The following is a 16594-nucleotide window of genomic DNA, read 5'->3' as shown; positions in this document are numbered from 1 at the left end:
TGGAAGAAGGTAACTTAGCTGAGTTCCTGACTAAAGAATTTTCCAAGTTTTGGAACCTAGAGGAAAAAGACTTTAAAATTACATCAGCCTTCAGACTTGGAAGACTTATAAAGAGAGAGAAGCCCAGAGATTGTTTAATAATACTGAGATCAAAGGAGGAAAGGGACAAGATTTTGGGTTTACATTACGGAAAGTCACTGGACATTCTGGACAAAAGAATCGAAATTTTTAAGGATATTCCTAAACAACTTTTGGACCTTAGATCTGATTATTTGGAACTAACAAGATTGTTAAGGAGCAACACAATTATCTTCAGGTGGGACTTTCCTCAAGGATTATCTTTTACTTTTAGAGGGAAGAAGATTAAAATCAGATCACTGGAAGATAGAGACAAATTTCTGACTGCGTACGGAGAGGACCTTCAAAAAGGACTGGAACTACCCTCGGGGCCTGTAGTACCAGAGGTGCCTGCACCCTCGGATTCTGAAGACCTAGCGAACAAGGTACTACCCCTAGAAAAATAACCAGACTTATCCAGGATGTCTCTGCAACTTTTGAGCTGGAATATAAATGGCTGTAACATTCCGGAAAAAAGAAGGAAAATTTTTCATATATTGAAAAAGGAACAATTGGACATTATTTGCTTACAAGAAACACATGTGACTAGGCTCCACCGGAAAGTACTAATAAATAAAAGACTTGGTCAGGAATTTATATCTTCAGACAAAGTAAAGAAGAGAGGCGTGGTGATATATGCAAAAGAGAGCCTGTCACCTAAATTCTTATTTAAAGATGAATATGGAAGAATTTTGGCAATCGAAATACAACATCAAGGAGAAAAGATTCTGATATTAGGAATTTATGCACCAAATGAAGGGAAGTCGGAATTTTTCAAGAAGTTGCATGAGACCATGCTGGAACATCTGGATTATGACAACATCATCATGATGGGAGACATGAACGGGGTCGTATCAACAAACATGGATAAGTCACAAAGCCAGAATGTCACTAAAGATGGCAGACTACCAAAGACCTTTTTTGAACTGACTGACAATATGGACTGGATTGACATTTGGAGAACGAAGAATCCCTTGGGAAAAGAAGGAACATTCTTCTCTGAAGCTCAGCTGACTTGGACAAGAATCGACCAAATATGGATAACTAGAGGTCTGGCACCGAAGGTCAGAAAGGTGGAAATCTGCCCAAAAACCTGCTCCGACCATAACGCACTGAAAATGGATATGATACTATTACCAACTGGTTCCTTTAGATGGAAGATGAATGACAATCTGTTCAGAGACCAGGAGATTACTAAGAAGGCCCAGAAAGCATTGAAGGATTACTTTGAGATAAATATGAACACTGCGGTGGAAAAAAGAATTATTTGGGATGCAAGTAAAGCTGTGATGAGGGGGTTCTTGATACAACAGAATGTGGCAAGGAAGAGGATACAAAATGACAGAAAAGATAAGATTTTGGAGAAAATAAAAGAATTGGAGAAGAAGTTAAGATCAAACCCGAAGTCCCTGCCGATCTTGAGAGAAATCAAACTCTATCAAGCACAGTATTCTAAACTGATAAATCAGGAAATAGAGTGGAAGATTAAATTAATGAAACAAAAAACTTTTGAATCGGCAAACAAATGTGGGAAACTGCTAGCTTGGCAGTTGAAGAAGAGACAAAAATTGAACACAGTTACAAATTTGGAAATTGAAGGAAGAAACATTCAGAACCCCACGGAGATTAGAAAGTGTTTCCAGAAATACTTCAAAAAATTATATACTCAAGGGCCGCAGAATGAGGACGAGATAAAACAATTTTTGGAGAAAAATGGACTTAAAAGGCTGTCACAAGAAAATAGATCTCTCCTGAACAGTAAAATAACATGTCAAGAAATTGAACAAGCCATTCAAAACATGAAACCGGGCAAATCTCCAGGGCCAGACGGGCTAACCTCCAAGTATTATAAGATATTAAAAGACCATTTGATTCAACCACTGATGGAGGTTAGCAATGAAATTATGGAGGGGAGGAGGGCGCCGGAATCGTGGAAGGAAGCTTTCATCACATTGATACCAAAATCGGAAGCTGAAAAGACGCAACTTAAGAACTACCGTCCCATCTCCCTTTTAAATGTGGATTACAAAATTTTTGCAGATGTTTTGGCAAGTAGATTTAAAAAAGTTCTAAATGAAGTAATTCATAAAGACCAGGCAGGCTTTCTCCCAGGTAGACACATGTTTGCTAATACAAGGAACATTATTGACATTTTGGAACTTTTGCAAACTGATATAAATACAAAAGCAGTGTTAATCTTTATAGATGCGGAGAAGGCCTTTGATAATATCTCTTGGAAATTTATGAAGGGAAATTTAAAAGAAATGGGAGTGGGTCGGGGTTTTGAGAATGGGATTGATGCAATATATTCAGAACAAAAGGCTAAATTGATAGTAAACAATGTGGTTACTGAAGAGTTTAAAATTGAAAAAGGAACACGACAAGGCTGCCCGATTTCCCCTTTGTTATTTATATCAGTTCTGGAGGTGCTCTTGAATATGATTAGAGGGGACCGGTTGGTGGAAGGGATTCAGGTCGGAGCGAAACAATATAAACTTAAAGCTTTTGCAGATGACCTAGTTTTGACCCTACAGGAGCCAGAATCTAGTACAAAAAGAGTATTACAACTGATCCAAGATTTTGGTCGGGTGGCAGGATTTAAACTAAATAAACAGAAAACTAAGGTGTTGGGGAAAAACCTGACAGATGTAGAGTCGGAACAGTTTCAGAGAGAAAGGGAACTAACTGTGGTTAAAAAAGTAAAGTACCTAGGGGTAAACATAACAGCAAAAAATCTGAGTCTATTTAAGGATAATTACGAAAAATGTTGGTCTGAAATTAAGAGAGATTTGGATAGTTGGACAAAATTGAAGCTTTCTCTGTTAGGCCGAATTGCTGCTGTTAAGATGAATGTATTGCCAAAGATGTTGTTTTTGTTTCAAACATTGCAGATTGTGGACAAGACAGAGTGTTTCCGGAAGTGGCAGAGAGATATATCTAGATTTGTCTGGCAGGGCAAAAAGCCCAGAATTAAGTTTAAGATACTAACTGATGCGAAAGAAAGAGGGGGCTTTGCCCTGCCGGACTTAAAGTTGTATTATGAAGCCGCAGCCTTTTGCTGGCTAAAAGACTGGCTACTTCTCGAAGACACTGACGTATTGGATTTGGAAGGGTTTAACAATGCTTTTGGTTGGCATGCATATCTATGGTATGATAAGGTTAAGATCAATAAGGTCTTCAAGAACCATATTGTCAGGAAAGCAGTTTTTAATGTCTGGACAAAATACAAAGACTTACTGGAAAACAAAACTCCGAGGTGGCTTTCACCTCTGGAAGCTAAGGCCCGAAAAAGACCCAATATGGAGGCCAAATGGCCAAAATATTGGGAAATATTAGAAAAAGATGGAGACAATTGGAAATTGCAGAGTTTGGAGAAAATGAAGGATAAAGTGCGAGACTGGTTACACTACGCTCAGATTAAAGAAGTTTTTAAAAATGACAAAAAGCTAGGGTTCCAGGTGGAGAAATCGAAGTTGGAAACAGAACTGTTAGAGCCTAAGACTAAGGTATTATCAAGAATGTATAACTTGCTGCTGAAATGGAATACACAAGACGAAATGGTTAAATCGGTTATGATAAAGTGGGCTCAGGATATTGGGCATAATATTATGTTTGAGGACTGGGAAAGGTTGTGGACCACTGGGCTGAACTTCACTGCATGTAATGCTCTGAAGGAAAATGTAATGAAAATGATATATAGATGGTACATGACCCCAGTTAAACTTGCCAAAATATACCATTTGTCTGATAATAAATGTTGGAAATGTAAAGAACATGAAGGAACATTCTTTCACCTCTGGTGGACTTGCCCTAGAGTGAAGGCCTTCTGGGAAATGATATATAATGAGTTGAAAAAGGTATTTAAGTATACCTTCACTAAGAAACCAGAGGCCTTCCTTCTGGGCATTGTCGGCCAGAAGGTGTTAAAGAAGGACCGAACATTTTTTATGTATGCAACAACGGCAGCAAGGATACTCATCGCCAAGAGCTGGAAAACTCAAGATCTACCCACACTGGAAGAGTGGCAGATGCAGCTGATGGACTATATGCAACTGGCCGAGATGACTGGCAGAATCCGAGACCTGGGAGAAGAGAGGGTTGAAGAAGACTGGAAGAAATTCAAGATTTATCTACAAAAGTATTGTAATTTGGTTGAAGGCTAAGAAGGATGCTAGATCATAAATAATTGCCTACCACTGAATTAGATTTGAAATTGACGATAAGTGAGATTGAGGGAAATATAAAATTTGTGGAGAATAGATCAAATTAATTGAACAAAATTTAAGAATATAAACAAGATGATAAATTGCTGGGAAAAATTTATAACGATGTAAGTGGGAGTGGGAGACGTGAGGGAGTCCAAAGAAGTTCTGAAAAATGTGTTATGATTCATGTTATATTGTTTATTATTTTTGCATTTTGTATCTTAAAAAAAAAATCTTAATAAATATTTATATAAAAAAAAAAACAATATAAACTTAAAGCTTTTGCAGATGACCTGGTTCTGACCCTGCAGGAGCCAGAATCTAGTACAATAAGAGTATTACAATTGATTCAAGACTTTGGTCGGGTGGCGGGATTCAAATTAAATAAACAGAAAACTAAGGTGCTGGGAAAAAATCTGACAGATATAGAGTCGGAACGGTTTCAGAGAGAAACAGAATTAACTGTGGTTAAAAAAGTAAAGTACTTAGGGGTAAATATAACAGCAAAGAATCTGAGTTTATTTAAGGATAACTATGAAAAATGCTGGTCTGAAATTAAGAGAGACTTGGATAGTTGGACAAAATTGAAACTTTCTTTGTTAGGCCGAATTGCTGCTGTTAAAATGAATGTACTGCCAAAGATGTTGTTTTTGTTTCAAACATTGCAGATTGTGGACAAAACAGAGTGCTTCCAGAAGTGGCAGAGAGATATATCTAAATTTGTCTGGCAGGGCAAAAAGCCCAGAATTAAGTTTAAGATACTAACTGATGCAAAAGAAAGAGGGGGCTTTGCCCTGCCAGACTTAAAGCTGTATTATGAAGCTGCAGCTTTCTGCTGGCTAAAAGACTGGCTACTTCTCGAAGACACTGATGTACTGGACTTGGAAGGTTTTAACAACGCTTTTGGTTGGCATGCATACTTATGGTATGATAAGGTTAAGATCAATAAGGTCTTCAAGAACCATATTGTCAGGAAAGCAGTATTTAATGTCTGGACAAAATACAAAGACTTATTGGAAAACAAAACTCCGAGGTGGCTTTCACTTCTGGAAGCTAAGGCCCGAAAAAGACCCAATATGGAGGCCAAATGGCCAAAATATTGGGAAATACTAGAAAAAGATGGAGACAATTGGAAATTGCAGAGTTTGGAGAAAATGAAGGATAAAGTGCGAGACTGGTTACATTACACTCACATTAAAGAAGTCTTTAAAAATGATAAAAAGGTAGGGTTCCAGGTGGAGAAATTGAAGTTGGAAACAGAATTGTTAGAACCAAAGACTAAGGTATTATCAAGAATGTATAACTTGCTGTTAAAATGGAACACACAAGACGAAATGGTTAAATCGGTTATGATAAAGTGGGCTCAGGACATTGGGTATAATATTATGTTTGAAGACTGGGAAAGGTTGTGGACCACTGGGCTGAACTTCACTGCATGTAATGCTCTGAAGGAAAATGTAATGAAAATGATATATAGATGGTACATGACCCCAGTTAAACTTGCCAAAATATACCATTTGTCTGATAATAAATGTTGGAAATGTAAAGAACATGAAGGAACATTCTTTCACCTCTGGTGGACCTGCCCTAAAGTGAAGGCCTTCTGGGAAATGATATATAATGAGTTGAAAAAGGTATTTAAGTATACCTTCACTAAGAAACCAGAGGCCTTCCTTCTGGGTATTGTCGGCCAGAAGGTGTTAAAGAAGGATCTAACATTTTTTATGTATGCAACAACAGCAGCAAGGATACTCATCGCTAAGAGCTGGAAAACTCAAGATCTACCCACACTGGAAGAGTGGCAGATGCAGCTGATGGACTATATGCAACTGGCCGAGATGACTGGTAGAATCCGAGACCTGGGACAGGAGAGGGTTGAGGAAGACTGGAGGAAATTCAAGATTTATCTACAAAAGTATTGTAATTTGGTTGAATGTTAAGAAGGATGCTAGATCACAAATAACTGCCTACCACCGAATTAGATCTGAATTTGACGATAAGTGAGATTAAGGAAAATATAAATTTCTTGGAGAATTGTTAGATTTTATTTAAATGAGCGGAGATAAGATCGCAAACAAGTGGGTAATTTGCTTGGAAAATTTTTTCGTAACAATGTAAGTGGGAGCGGGAGATGTGAGGGAGTCCAAAGAAATGATGAAATTATGTTATGATATAAGTAATGTCGTTTATTTATGTATTTGTATTCAAAAAAACTTTAATAAATATGTATTAAAAAAAAAAAGAAAATGCAGCCAGTGCAACAAAATATAATAAAGAAACATAAATGAAAGCAGAACTAGAAATTTTGGCTGTTTTAAACAATGTTAATGACATGTCACTGTGATAATTCATAGTCACTGTTTTTCTTATTCTTGCTTACTTTAATCACAAGCAATAGATTGGGTGAATGCTAAATGTTCAAGTAAAAAAAAAACAAACCTAAAATAAAATACAACGCATCTTTCATTTCAAATACAGCTTCCTCATAAATATCTTTTTCAGTGCACCCTTAATATCTTTGTTTCTCAAGGTATAGATCAAAGGATTCAGCATGGGTGTGACAATGCTGTAAATGACAGAAATGATTCTGTCTTTGTCTAAAGAGTAGGTGGAAATTGGACGGACGTAGGTGAAGATGGAACTCCCATAATACAAGAGGACAATGGTCAGGTGTGAGGCACAGGTGGAAAAGGCTTTGAGCCTTCCTTCAGTGGAGCGTATCTTCAAGATAGTGGAAATGATGTAGACATAAGAGAGGACAATGCAGACAAATGGGGTCCATCCTATGAAGACCCCAATGACAAGAAGAATGATCTCATTGAGGGAAGTGTCTCCACAAGAAATCTTCAGAAGGGGAGGGATATCACAAAAGAAATAATTGAGCTGATTTACCCCACAGAAAGGTAGTTGGAAGGTAAAGTAGGTGTGCACAGCTGAGTTGAGAAAACCACTTGCCCAGCAGGCTCCGGATAACTGGAGACAAAACCCTTTCTTCATGGTGGCTGTGTAGTGCAAAGGATGGCATATAGCTACAAAGCGATCATAGGCCATGGCAGCCAGCAGGATGCACTCGGTACCCACAAATGAGGCAAAGAAATAAAGCTGAGTTATACAACTGGCATATGGGATGCTCTTTTTCTCTGAGAGAAGGTGGACCAGCATCTGAGGGACATTGGTGCTGGTATAACAGATATCCAGAAAAGAGAGGTTCCCTAGAAAGAAGTACATGGGTGTGTGAAGCTGAGGGTCCAGGCAGGCAATGGTAATGATGGAGATGTTCCCCACCAGAGTGCAGATGTATGTGATAAGAAAGAATGAGAAGAGCAACAGCTGCAGCTCCTGAAGACCAGAGAAGCCCAAGATGAGAAATTCGGTCAGTGCTGTTTCATTGGCCATTGTTTTAGTGTTCTCTGTTTGGGAAATGAGAAAAAAAAACTAATAAGTGTCCTGCCACCATAAGAAGAAGCCAAGAACAGAGACTGATCAGAAATTCTGCAAATGCACACAACTTTTTATTCATTTGTTAAAACAGTAAACTACACACCATTTGAATATATTGTGACAGTGCACAAAAAAGGAATTCAAAGGAAACTCAAGGATAAATGAGTAAAAATACACTAGATCCATCTATAAAGCCCGCATGAACCAATAGCCAACAAAAAGCTTGTTTGAAATCCTTAATGATATGCCTTGATAGATTCACATCATCCCCATTTCCACAGGAAGCATATTCCAAAGTGTGAATGTTGCCACACTAAAACCTAGGTGTTTGCTAAATTGATTTTTGTGGTAGGAGTGGCACCCACAATAGGTCCTAAGCAACATGATGGAAAGTAAAATAGAAAAACTTAATGCAGTCTAGAAGATGTTGAGCATTGGGGCCACATTAGACATTAGCTTAATATGTAGCATCCAGTTTCATATCTTGTTTTATTTCTCTCAGTTTTTCAATTTTCCAGTACAGTGGTACCTCAGGTTACACGCGCTTCAGGTTACATACACTTCAGGTTACACACTCCGCTAACCCAGAAATAGTACCTCGGGTTAAGAACTTTGCTTCAGGATGAGAACAGAAATCATGCTCTGGTGATGCGGCAGCAGCAGGAGGCCCCATTAGCTAAAGTGCTTCAGGTTAAGAAAAAGTTTCAGGTTAAGAATGGACCTCCGGAACGAATTAAGTACTTAACCAGAGGTACCACAGTATAAGGTTCAGTTCTCCACTTTCCCAGATCATTTTGCCAATACTTTAATTTTTTAAAATCCTCATGAAAATTAATCAGCATATCTGTGTGAATTTATCCGAATGTAAACAAATCTGTTTGCAATTTTGTCTAATACACACATTTTGGCAAAGCAATTTTCCATAATATACCATATTATTTGAATAATATTTACTGGCTATACAGTGGTACCTCAGGTTAAGTACTTAATTCAGTCTGGAGGTCCATTCTTAACCTGAAACTGTTCTTAACCTGAGGTACCACTTTAGGTAATGAGGCCTCCCGCTGCTGCCACATTGCCGCCACACATTTTTTGTTCTTAATGCAAGGTAATATTTCTGGGTTAGCAGAGTCTGTAACCTGAAGTGTCTGTAACCTGAAGTGTCTGTAACCTGAGGTACCACTGTATATACATTTTATACATTTTTATGCATAGTAGCGCACACATTTTTCTACATATTACTTAGATGGAAAACCACATTGCAAAATTCGGAAAAGTATACATTTCAAAGGATGGTTGTTCTCTAGCTCTCATACTGTTTTATGAAGTGTGAATGAAGTAAGTCTGCATTTAAATGAGACCTGAATTGAATTTCTCCCCATCTCTAGTGGAGGACCATGCTTACAAGGGAAGAAACAGGGAGGGAAGGGAGTGGAGAGCCACCGTGGTGTAGTGGTTAAAAGCGATAGTCTCGTAATCTGGTGAACTGGGTTCACGTCTCCACTCCTCCACATGCAGTTGCTGGGTGACCTTGGGCTAGTCACACTTCTCTGAAGTCTCTCAACCTCACTCACCTCACAGAGTGTTTGTTGTGGGAAAAGAAGGGAAAGGAGAATGTTAGCCATTTTGAGACTCCTTAGGGTAGTAATAAAGCGGGATATCAAATCCAAACTCTTCTTCTTTTTCACTCCTCTGCTGCAGTTGGAATCGAGATTGCTCCCCATTGCTAGGAGCCTTAATGGGGTGAGGGAGTCCCCATCATCCAAACCACACAGGATGAGGAGGCTATCTCCATTCTGAGCATGATGGGGAAGTGAAGAGGTCAGTCTTCCCTACCCATGCTCTGCATTCACAATACGCATTGTTACCCTATGCATCTAATCCATTGAGGAAACACAAATAGCCTAATAATGTGCTCTGCATTCAGCAAACATCTGGTTTGGCCCATCAGATTTCTAAGATACTGTGTCCAGCCCTGCACAGCTTGCTACCCACTACAGCCCAAACTTTTCTTATAATGTAGCTTCCAGGTTTTTAAAAACCCCACACATAATTTGAATCTTTCAGGCAAACAACACCTCCTGTGTTTATGTATGTTCTGCTGCTGGCCTCCCTATTTCTAACTTTGAATCTGCAAAGTTTTATTGTTTATTTTGTGTCTTAACATGGCGTACATTAGAAGAGATAACCTTAACAACGTTTGTGTGTCTGTGTGTGTCCTATACACTAACATTCAGATCCTAATCAATTTTCTGTCGGTTATTTTCTTCTAGCATAAACATCTTAATCAAGTCAGTTTTGTATATAATGGAAGGACACACAGAGACATACCTAGGAACACATGTTCTTAAAACACAAAAAGTACCACAATTCAGGTGATTATAGATAACATCAGAGCTCAAGGACCAAACACCCAGCAAAATTCTGGACCAGATTCCCTTCTAGTGGAACATGCAATACAAATCTGTACTTGGAGTAAATTTTGAAGTCAATAAGGTTACAATTCATACTATAAAGAAGCACACTGATTTTTACAGCTGGTAGGTACTTTTCACTGGAAATGAAGTATTATTTTGTACTCACTGTGCATTGAAATATCAAAGGAAAAATTGGTCACTTCAAACAGCTAATTCAATTGCATGCTGGATGGTAAATACCTGCAGGTATCACACACTTACCCCAGTACAGTATCTCACACATGCACATATAAATATATTCAGAAACCATGTGAGACTTATTCCCCAATTAATTTCTGCTGCAATGTTGCCAGGCAGCCCACAGTGCCCTTAATTGCAACTGAAGACTATAGCATAAAAAGTTCTCAATTATATGCCAGTAAATAATTAAATTCAAACCCAGAAATACTGAGAAGGAGCTGGAGAGTCCTTGTGGACATCAGTGGAGGACGAAGGAGGACATCAGTGAGGACGAAGGAAGCCCCAAAGAGACCAGAGGCACAGTGGGGCGTGGTTCATGCTGCTCAACCTCCCTGCGTAACAGCAGCAGCCACACTCCCCCTGCTGGCCACAGAGCTTCAGTTCTAGTTATGGATATTTTATATGGATTGAAGAGAGGTTGGCAGACAGGGTGTTTAAAGGGTGTTTAGAAGGTGCTCCCCACTTCAATTGATTTCACTTATTCTGTGGGGGCCTGGAATGTAACTGTTTATTTTATTTTGCTTATTTTTGTGGGAGTGGGGTGAGGATCCAAGCGTGTGTGTGTGTGTGTGTGTGTGTGTGTGTGTGTTTGAAGCAGAGACATCTTCCCATCTGGTGTGTATGATTTCTCCTGCATCTTCTTCTCCGTCTACTCATGGGTGATCGTGCACTGCCTCTGGACATAATTCATGATGTAATGCTGTCAATAGATCAGTAGCCTCACATCTATTAGCTATATTGAGTTGCATTAGGCTTCTCATGACTACTAGCTGAAAGGGAAAATCCCACTGGTATTGGATTCCCACATCTTGTAACTTTCCATAAATGGTTTCAGATCATGGCATTTTCTAAGGGTTTCTTAGAACCACAGATGGCTGGTTGTCATAGGAACTATCCTGTTAGTTGTGGAGTTTCTTTTTTCTTTTCTATAACAAGCAAAACACAATACAGGCAAAACACAATACCACATCATGTGTGGGCACTCCTTCTTTGAGAATGGAGTCAACCATGCTGTGAATATGTTCCAAATCATTATCATCATCATTATTATTGTTATACTTATTAATTGCCCTTCACCTTAAGGTCCCATTGTGGGTTACAGCATTAAAAACAATATTAAAAACAATTAAAGTGGATGCCATGAATTAGTGTCTTGAACCAAGTGACAATGAAGGAAGTTAGATCTGGCTTCACCTCTTTTTGAAATCTACACAAGTAAAGCTTCTGTCTGCACTCAGAGTTCTCAGCCTCTTTCAGTTTCTCCCTGATCTCCATGTTGTTACATTGTAAATGATGAATTTGCTTATTGCATTCAAGGCTCATTTCCAGCTGTCTCTGTGAGATATCCACCAGCTGTTCGGGCCATATATTCCCATGTTTCTTTAACAATGTCTTATATGGGAAGTGAACAAGTCCCTGGGATTAAGATCTCTGTTCCTTAAAGCTTCACCAGAGTTTGTCAAGGTAGGAGCCATGCTTGGTGTGGCCTGCTCTCATTGCAAGCCCTCATTAGACCTAGCTTTCTCCCATAGCTTGAAAACAAACAAACAAACAAACAAACAAACAAACAAACAAACAAACAGGAAAGGCCATTCAGTTTATGTTTGGTTTCACTGACATTCCCTCTGTACAATGTCACATTACAGTAAGGGAGCTGTGGACCATAGCTACCAGTTCAGGGAGATAGGATTCTGGTGCTTCTCTGGAATGACAGTTCAAGCATCCATCTTTCTTCACATTGCCTTCTTGCCCCCCCCCCATTAAAAAAAAGTATTCTGGAAAATTGGCTATCATTTTGCTGCACATCTCTCCTAATATCCGCATTTTTGTATGCAATTTGCCTATTATTCACATTTTTACTAGAGCTGTGCAAGGACACACCACCAATTTGCTCTGGGGCCCCAATCTCTCTCCCCCAATCAGTATTATTTGCCTCGAGCCATCCCAAGGGCCACACATCGAGCTATGCATCTGTCCCCAAAACAAGCTGGAGAGGGCTAATTCTTAAAAAGAATTTCTAAACCTTCCCATTGAAAAGGTGGAGTATCTGTGTAGAATCTGTAAAGCAAGAAGATCCTGTAGGAAAGCAGATTGTGAAGCAAAAGCCATACACCAAAGGTGAAGAAAGATGGATGCTTGAACTGTCATTCCAGAGAAGCACCAGAATCCTATCTCCCTGAACTGGTAGCTATGGTCCACAGCTCCCTTACTGTAATGTGAATGTGCTGTGGGCAAATCCAACCAGATCTGTGGCTATCTATAGCTGCCTGTACTGGAAGAAATATGAATATGGCAAAAATAAATAAATTTGTTACTCCAATTCAGGTTTGAGAATTAAAGATCTTACAGTTGAGTTTCAAAAATAAAACGATATTAGAATTAAAACTCAAGCCTTTCTCTCACAAAATGTCTCCCTCTCTCACACACATACACATAAACCAGATAGAAAAAGAGAAAGACAAATGAAAGCATGTTTAATTTCATGATACTAAAATGCCACTGTGGTAATTCAGTTATTGTCCATCTTATTTTTGTTTACGTTAATCCCAAACAATAAATAGGTGAAGATTAAATGTTAATAGGATCAAATAATCATGGAACAGTAGAGTTGGAAGGGAGCCTTGGGATAATTGACTCACTTCAATGCAGGAATATGCAGCTGTCCCATATGGGGATGAAACCTTCAATCTTTGTGTTATCAGCACCATACCCTAACCAACTGAACAAGTTCATCATCATCATCATCTAAGATAACATGCAACTATTCTTTCATTTCAAATATAGCTTCCCTATAAATATCTTTTTCAGTGCACCCTTAATAACTTTGTTTCTCAAGGTATAGATCAAAGGGTTCAGCATGGGTGTGACAATGCTGTAAATGACAGAAATGATTCTGTCTTTGTCTAAAGAGTAGGTGGAAATTGGACGGACATAGGTGAAGATGGCACTCCCATAATACAAGAGGACAATGGTCAGGTGTGAGGCACAGGTAGAGAAGGCTTTGAGCCTTCCTTCAGTGGAGCGTATCTTGAAGATAGTGGAGATGATGTAGACATAAGAGAGGACAATGCAGACAAATGGGGTCCATCCTATGAAGACCCCAATGACAAGAAGAATGATCTCATTGAGGGAAGTGTCTCCACAAGAAATCTTCAGAAGGGGAGGGATATCACAAAAGAAATAATTGAGCTGATTTACCCCACAGAAAGGTAGTTGGAAGGTAAAGTAGGTGTGCACAGCTGAGTTGAGAAAACCACTTGCCCAACAGGCTCTGGATAACTGGAGACAAAACCCTTTCTTCATGGTGGCTGTATAGTGCAAAGGATGGCATATAGCTACAAAGCGATCATAGGCCATGGCAGCCAGCAGGATGCACTCGGTACCCACAAATGAGACAAAGAAATAAAGCTGAGTTATACAACTGGCATATGGGATGCTCTTTTTCTCTGAGAGAAGGTGGACCAGCATCTGAGGGACATTGGTGCTGGTATAACAGATATCCAGAAAAGAGAGGTTCCCTAGAAAGAAGTACATGGGTGTGTGAAGCTGAGGGTCCAGGCAGGCAATGGTAATGATGGAGATGTTCCCCGCCAGAGTGCAGATGTATGTGATAAGAAAGAATGAGAAGAGCAACAGCTGCAACTCCTGAAGACCAGAGAAGCCCAAGATGAGAAATTCGGTCAGTGCTGTTTCATTGCCCATTGTTTTAGGATTTTCTGTTTTAGAAATGAGGGAAAACTGATAAGTGTCATGTTGCCATAAACAAAAGTCATGCACACAGGTTGAACAGAGATTATACAAATGCACACAACTTTTTTTCTTCCCTTTTAAGAAACAGTACATCATTTAAAAATATTGTGGCAGTGTGCAAAAAATGGGGGGGGGGATGGGGGGCGACAGAATATTATACCTATAAAAATGCACTAGTTCCATCCGTAAAGATGGCTTGAAAAATACCTAGCAATGCTATCCTAGAAAAGCCTTTTAGAATAAACAGAGACATGCATTAAAAATAAGAGATTATTAGTACCATCCTCATTTCCAGTGGAATCATATTCAAACTATAAGTGCTACTACATTAAAATCCCTAACCTGTGTATCTTTTAAATAGAATCTGTGTGAGTCGCTCCCAGAATAGGGCCTAAGCAACCAGATGGGAAGTAAAATATAATTATTTAATGCAATGTCTAGAAGATGTTCATCCTTAGGATCAAACTAAATGTTAGCTTAATATGTAGTATGCAGCTGTATACCATACATTTCCATGTATAAGACTAGGGTTTTTTTTCTTTAAATATGCTAAAAAGTGGGGCTCATCTTATAAATGTATAGTTGATGGGGTGGACATTTGATTTGTTGCTGCTGTGGCTGTCAGTGGCTATTGGGCATGTAATTGGTTGCTGTGTCAGTGGCTGGTGTTGATTTGCTGACACTGCAGCAGTTGGGCGGGCGATTGGCAGCTTCTACCAGTGAGGAGACAGACATGAGGTGGATTTTTGGATGCATGCGGGTGATCAATTTTCAGCAATGCCCCCTAAAAAATCTCAGCAACCCTAGCTAATTTCCCCTCAAAAAAATTCAATAACTCTGTACAATTCTCTGCAAAAAAAGAAAGCTCAACAACTCTGTGCCATTTCCCCCCATTTTCTTAAATTTAAGTCCCCGAAAATAGGGGGTGTCTTATACATGGGGGCGTCTTATACATAGAAAAGTACGTATATTTTATTACAGGTACAGGGGATAGAAATGGGTAAATCTGACAATTTTCATTTCTTTCAGCTTTCCAGTTTTCCTATATTCAGTTCAGTTCTCTGCATTTCCATACAGGTATATTTTAATTCTTTAAAATCCTTATGAAAATTCACCTGCATGTTTATGGGAATTATTTTATATAATTTATGTTGCAAGTGTGATGTCCTACTGTGTTATTTATTGTACGTAAGCAGCTTTGTGACTCATTTGAGTGAACCATGGCACAGAAATGTAATAAATGAAATGAAATGAATTTTTCCTAATACAAACATATCCATATACATTTTACCCTGTATAATAGAATAGAAACCCTAAGCCCTCTTATTGATGTTAAGTTACAGTTTTTAAACTGAACTTCTTAATAAAATTGCACTTTTGCATTAGCAATTCAAAAAAAGATAAGCAAATATAACAAAAGGAAAGAAAACAAACAAACAAACAAACATATAAACCATGAAACATCACAGCCTGGAAAAGCAAAAATGCAAAGATACAGCGTAGCTACAAAGGAACAATCCATAGATTCCCATTACAAATCAAGAAAGTTATGTAAAAAATAAAAGTATTCTCAGCCTGTAAGTTCCATCTTTACTTAAAACAAATGAGCCAGACATATGCATATACTGGTGACACTAAACAACAATTCTCCTAGTTACAGATAGGTAGCCGTGTTGGTCTGCCATAGTCAAAACAAAACAAATTCCTTCCAGTAGCACCTTAAAGACCAACTAAGTCAGTTCTTGGTATGAGCTTTTGTGTGCATGCACACTTCTTCAGATACACTGAAACAGAAGTTTCCAGACCCTTCTATATAGTGAGAACATCAGGAATCACAAGACAGAGAAACCAGTAGGAGAACACTTCAATCTCCCAGGACATTCTATACAAGATCTCAAAGTAGCTGTTTTACTACAAAGGAATTTCAGAAATAGACTGGAAAGAGAAGCTGCTGAATTACAACTTATCACCAAACTTAAAACCATGGAGAAACCTGGTCTGAACAAAGACCTTGGATTCTTATCTCATTATACATGACAAAGCCATTTTTCACCTTTTCACCCCTTGCTTTTTCCTGTAAGACCTATTGCAGTCGTTAAGAGTCGTCAACAGGCTCATCACAGCTATCTGCCAATCACCCATTCCCACCACCCTTCTGAGTAATACCCCTCCCCACCTTCTCACTATATAGAAGGGTCTGGAAACTTCTGTTTCAGTGTATCTGAAGAAGTGTGCATGCACACGAAAGCTCATACCAAGAACTGACTTAGTTGGTCTTTAAGGTGCTACTGGAAGGAATTTGTTTTGTTTTAACAATTCTCCTAAATATTGGTATAAGAAAGAAAACCATGCCAGGGGGCGCAGGGGGGGGGTTCATTCAAGCTTTGCCCTTCAGCTACTAGGAACATACCAAGGATCACATTT

General features: G+C 38.8%; 2 protein-coding genes across 2 annotated transcripts; both read right to left on the bottom strand.

Annotated features, from left to right (window-relative positions):
* Positions 1-6785: 6785 nt before the first annotated feature.
* Positions 6786-7753, bottom strand: LOC307200199 (olfactory receptor 5V1-like; the record flags this gene model as incomplete). Its single annotated transcript, XM_079948616.1, has 1 exon — positions 6786-7753. Exon 1 carries the CDS (start codon positions 7716-7718, stop codon positions 6786-6788), a length of 933 nt encoding a protein of 310 aa, XP_079804742.1. The 5' UTR covers positions 7719-7753.
* Positions 7754-13189: 5436 nt separating this feature from the next.
* Positions 13190-14122, bottom strand: LOC307200201 (olfactory receptor 5V1-like; the record flags this gene model as incomplete). Its single annotated transcript, XM_079948618.1, has 1 exon — positions 13190-14122. One exon carries the CDS (start codon positions 14120-14122, stop codon positions 13190-13192), a length of 933 nt encoding a protein of 310 aa, XP_079804744.1.
* Between the last annotated feature and the right edge of the window lie 2472 nt (positions 14123-16594).

The sequence above is a fragment of the Podarcis cretensis genome, assembly GCF_951804945.1.
Source record: "Podarcis cretensis genome assembly, chromosome: 13".
Classification (NCBI taxonomy): domain Eukaryota; kingdom Metazoa; phylum Chordata; class Lepidosauria; order Squamata; family Lacertidae; genus Podarcis; species Podarcis cretensis.
Note: the sequence above shows the minus strand (reverse complement) of the source record. Positions and strands in the feature narration are given on the sequence as shown.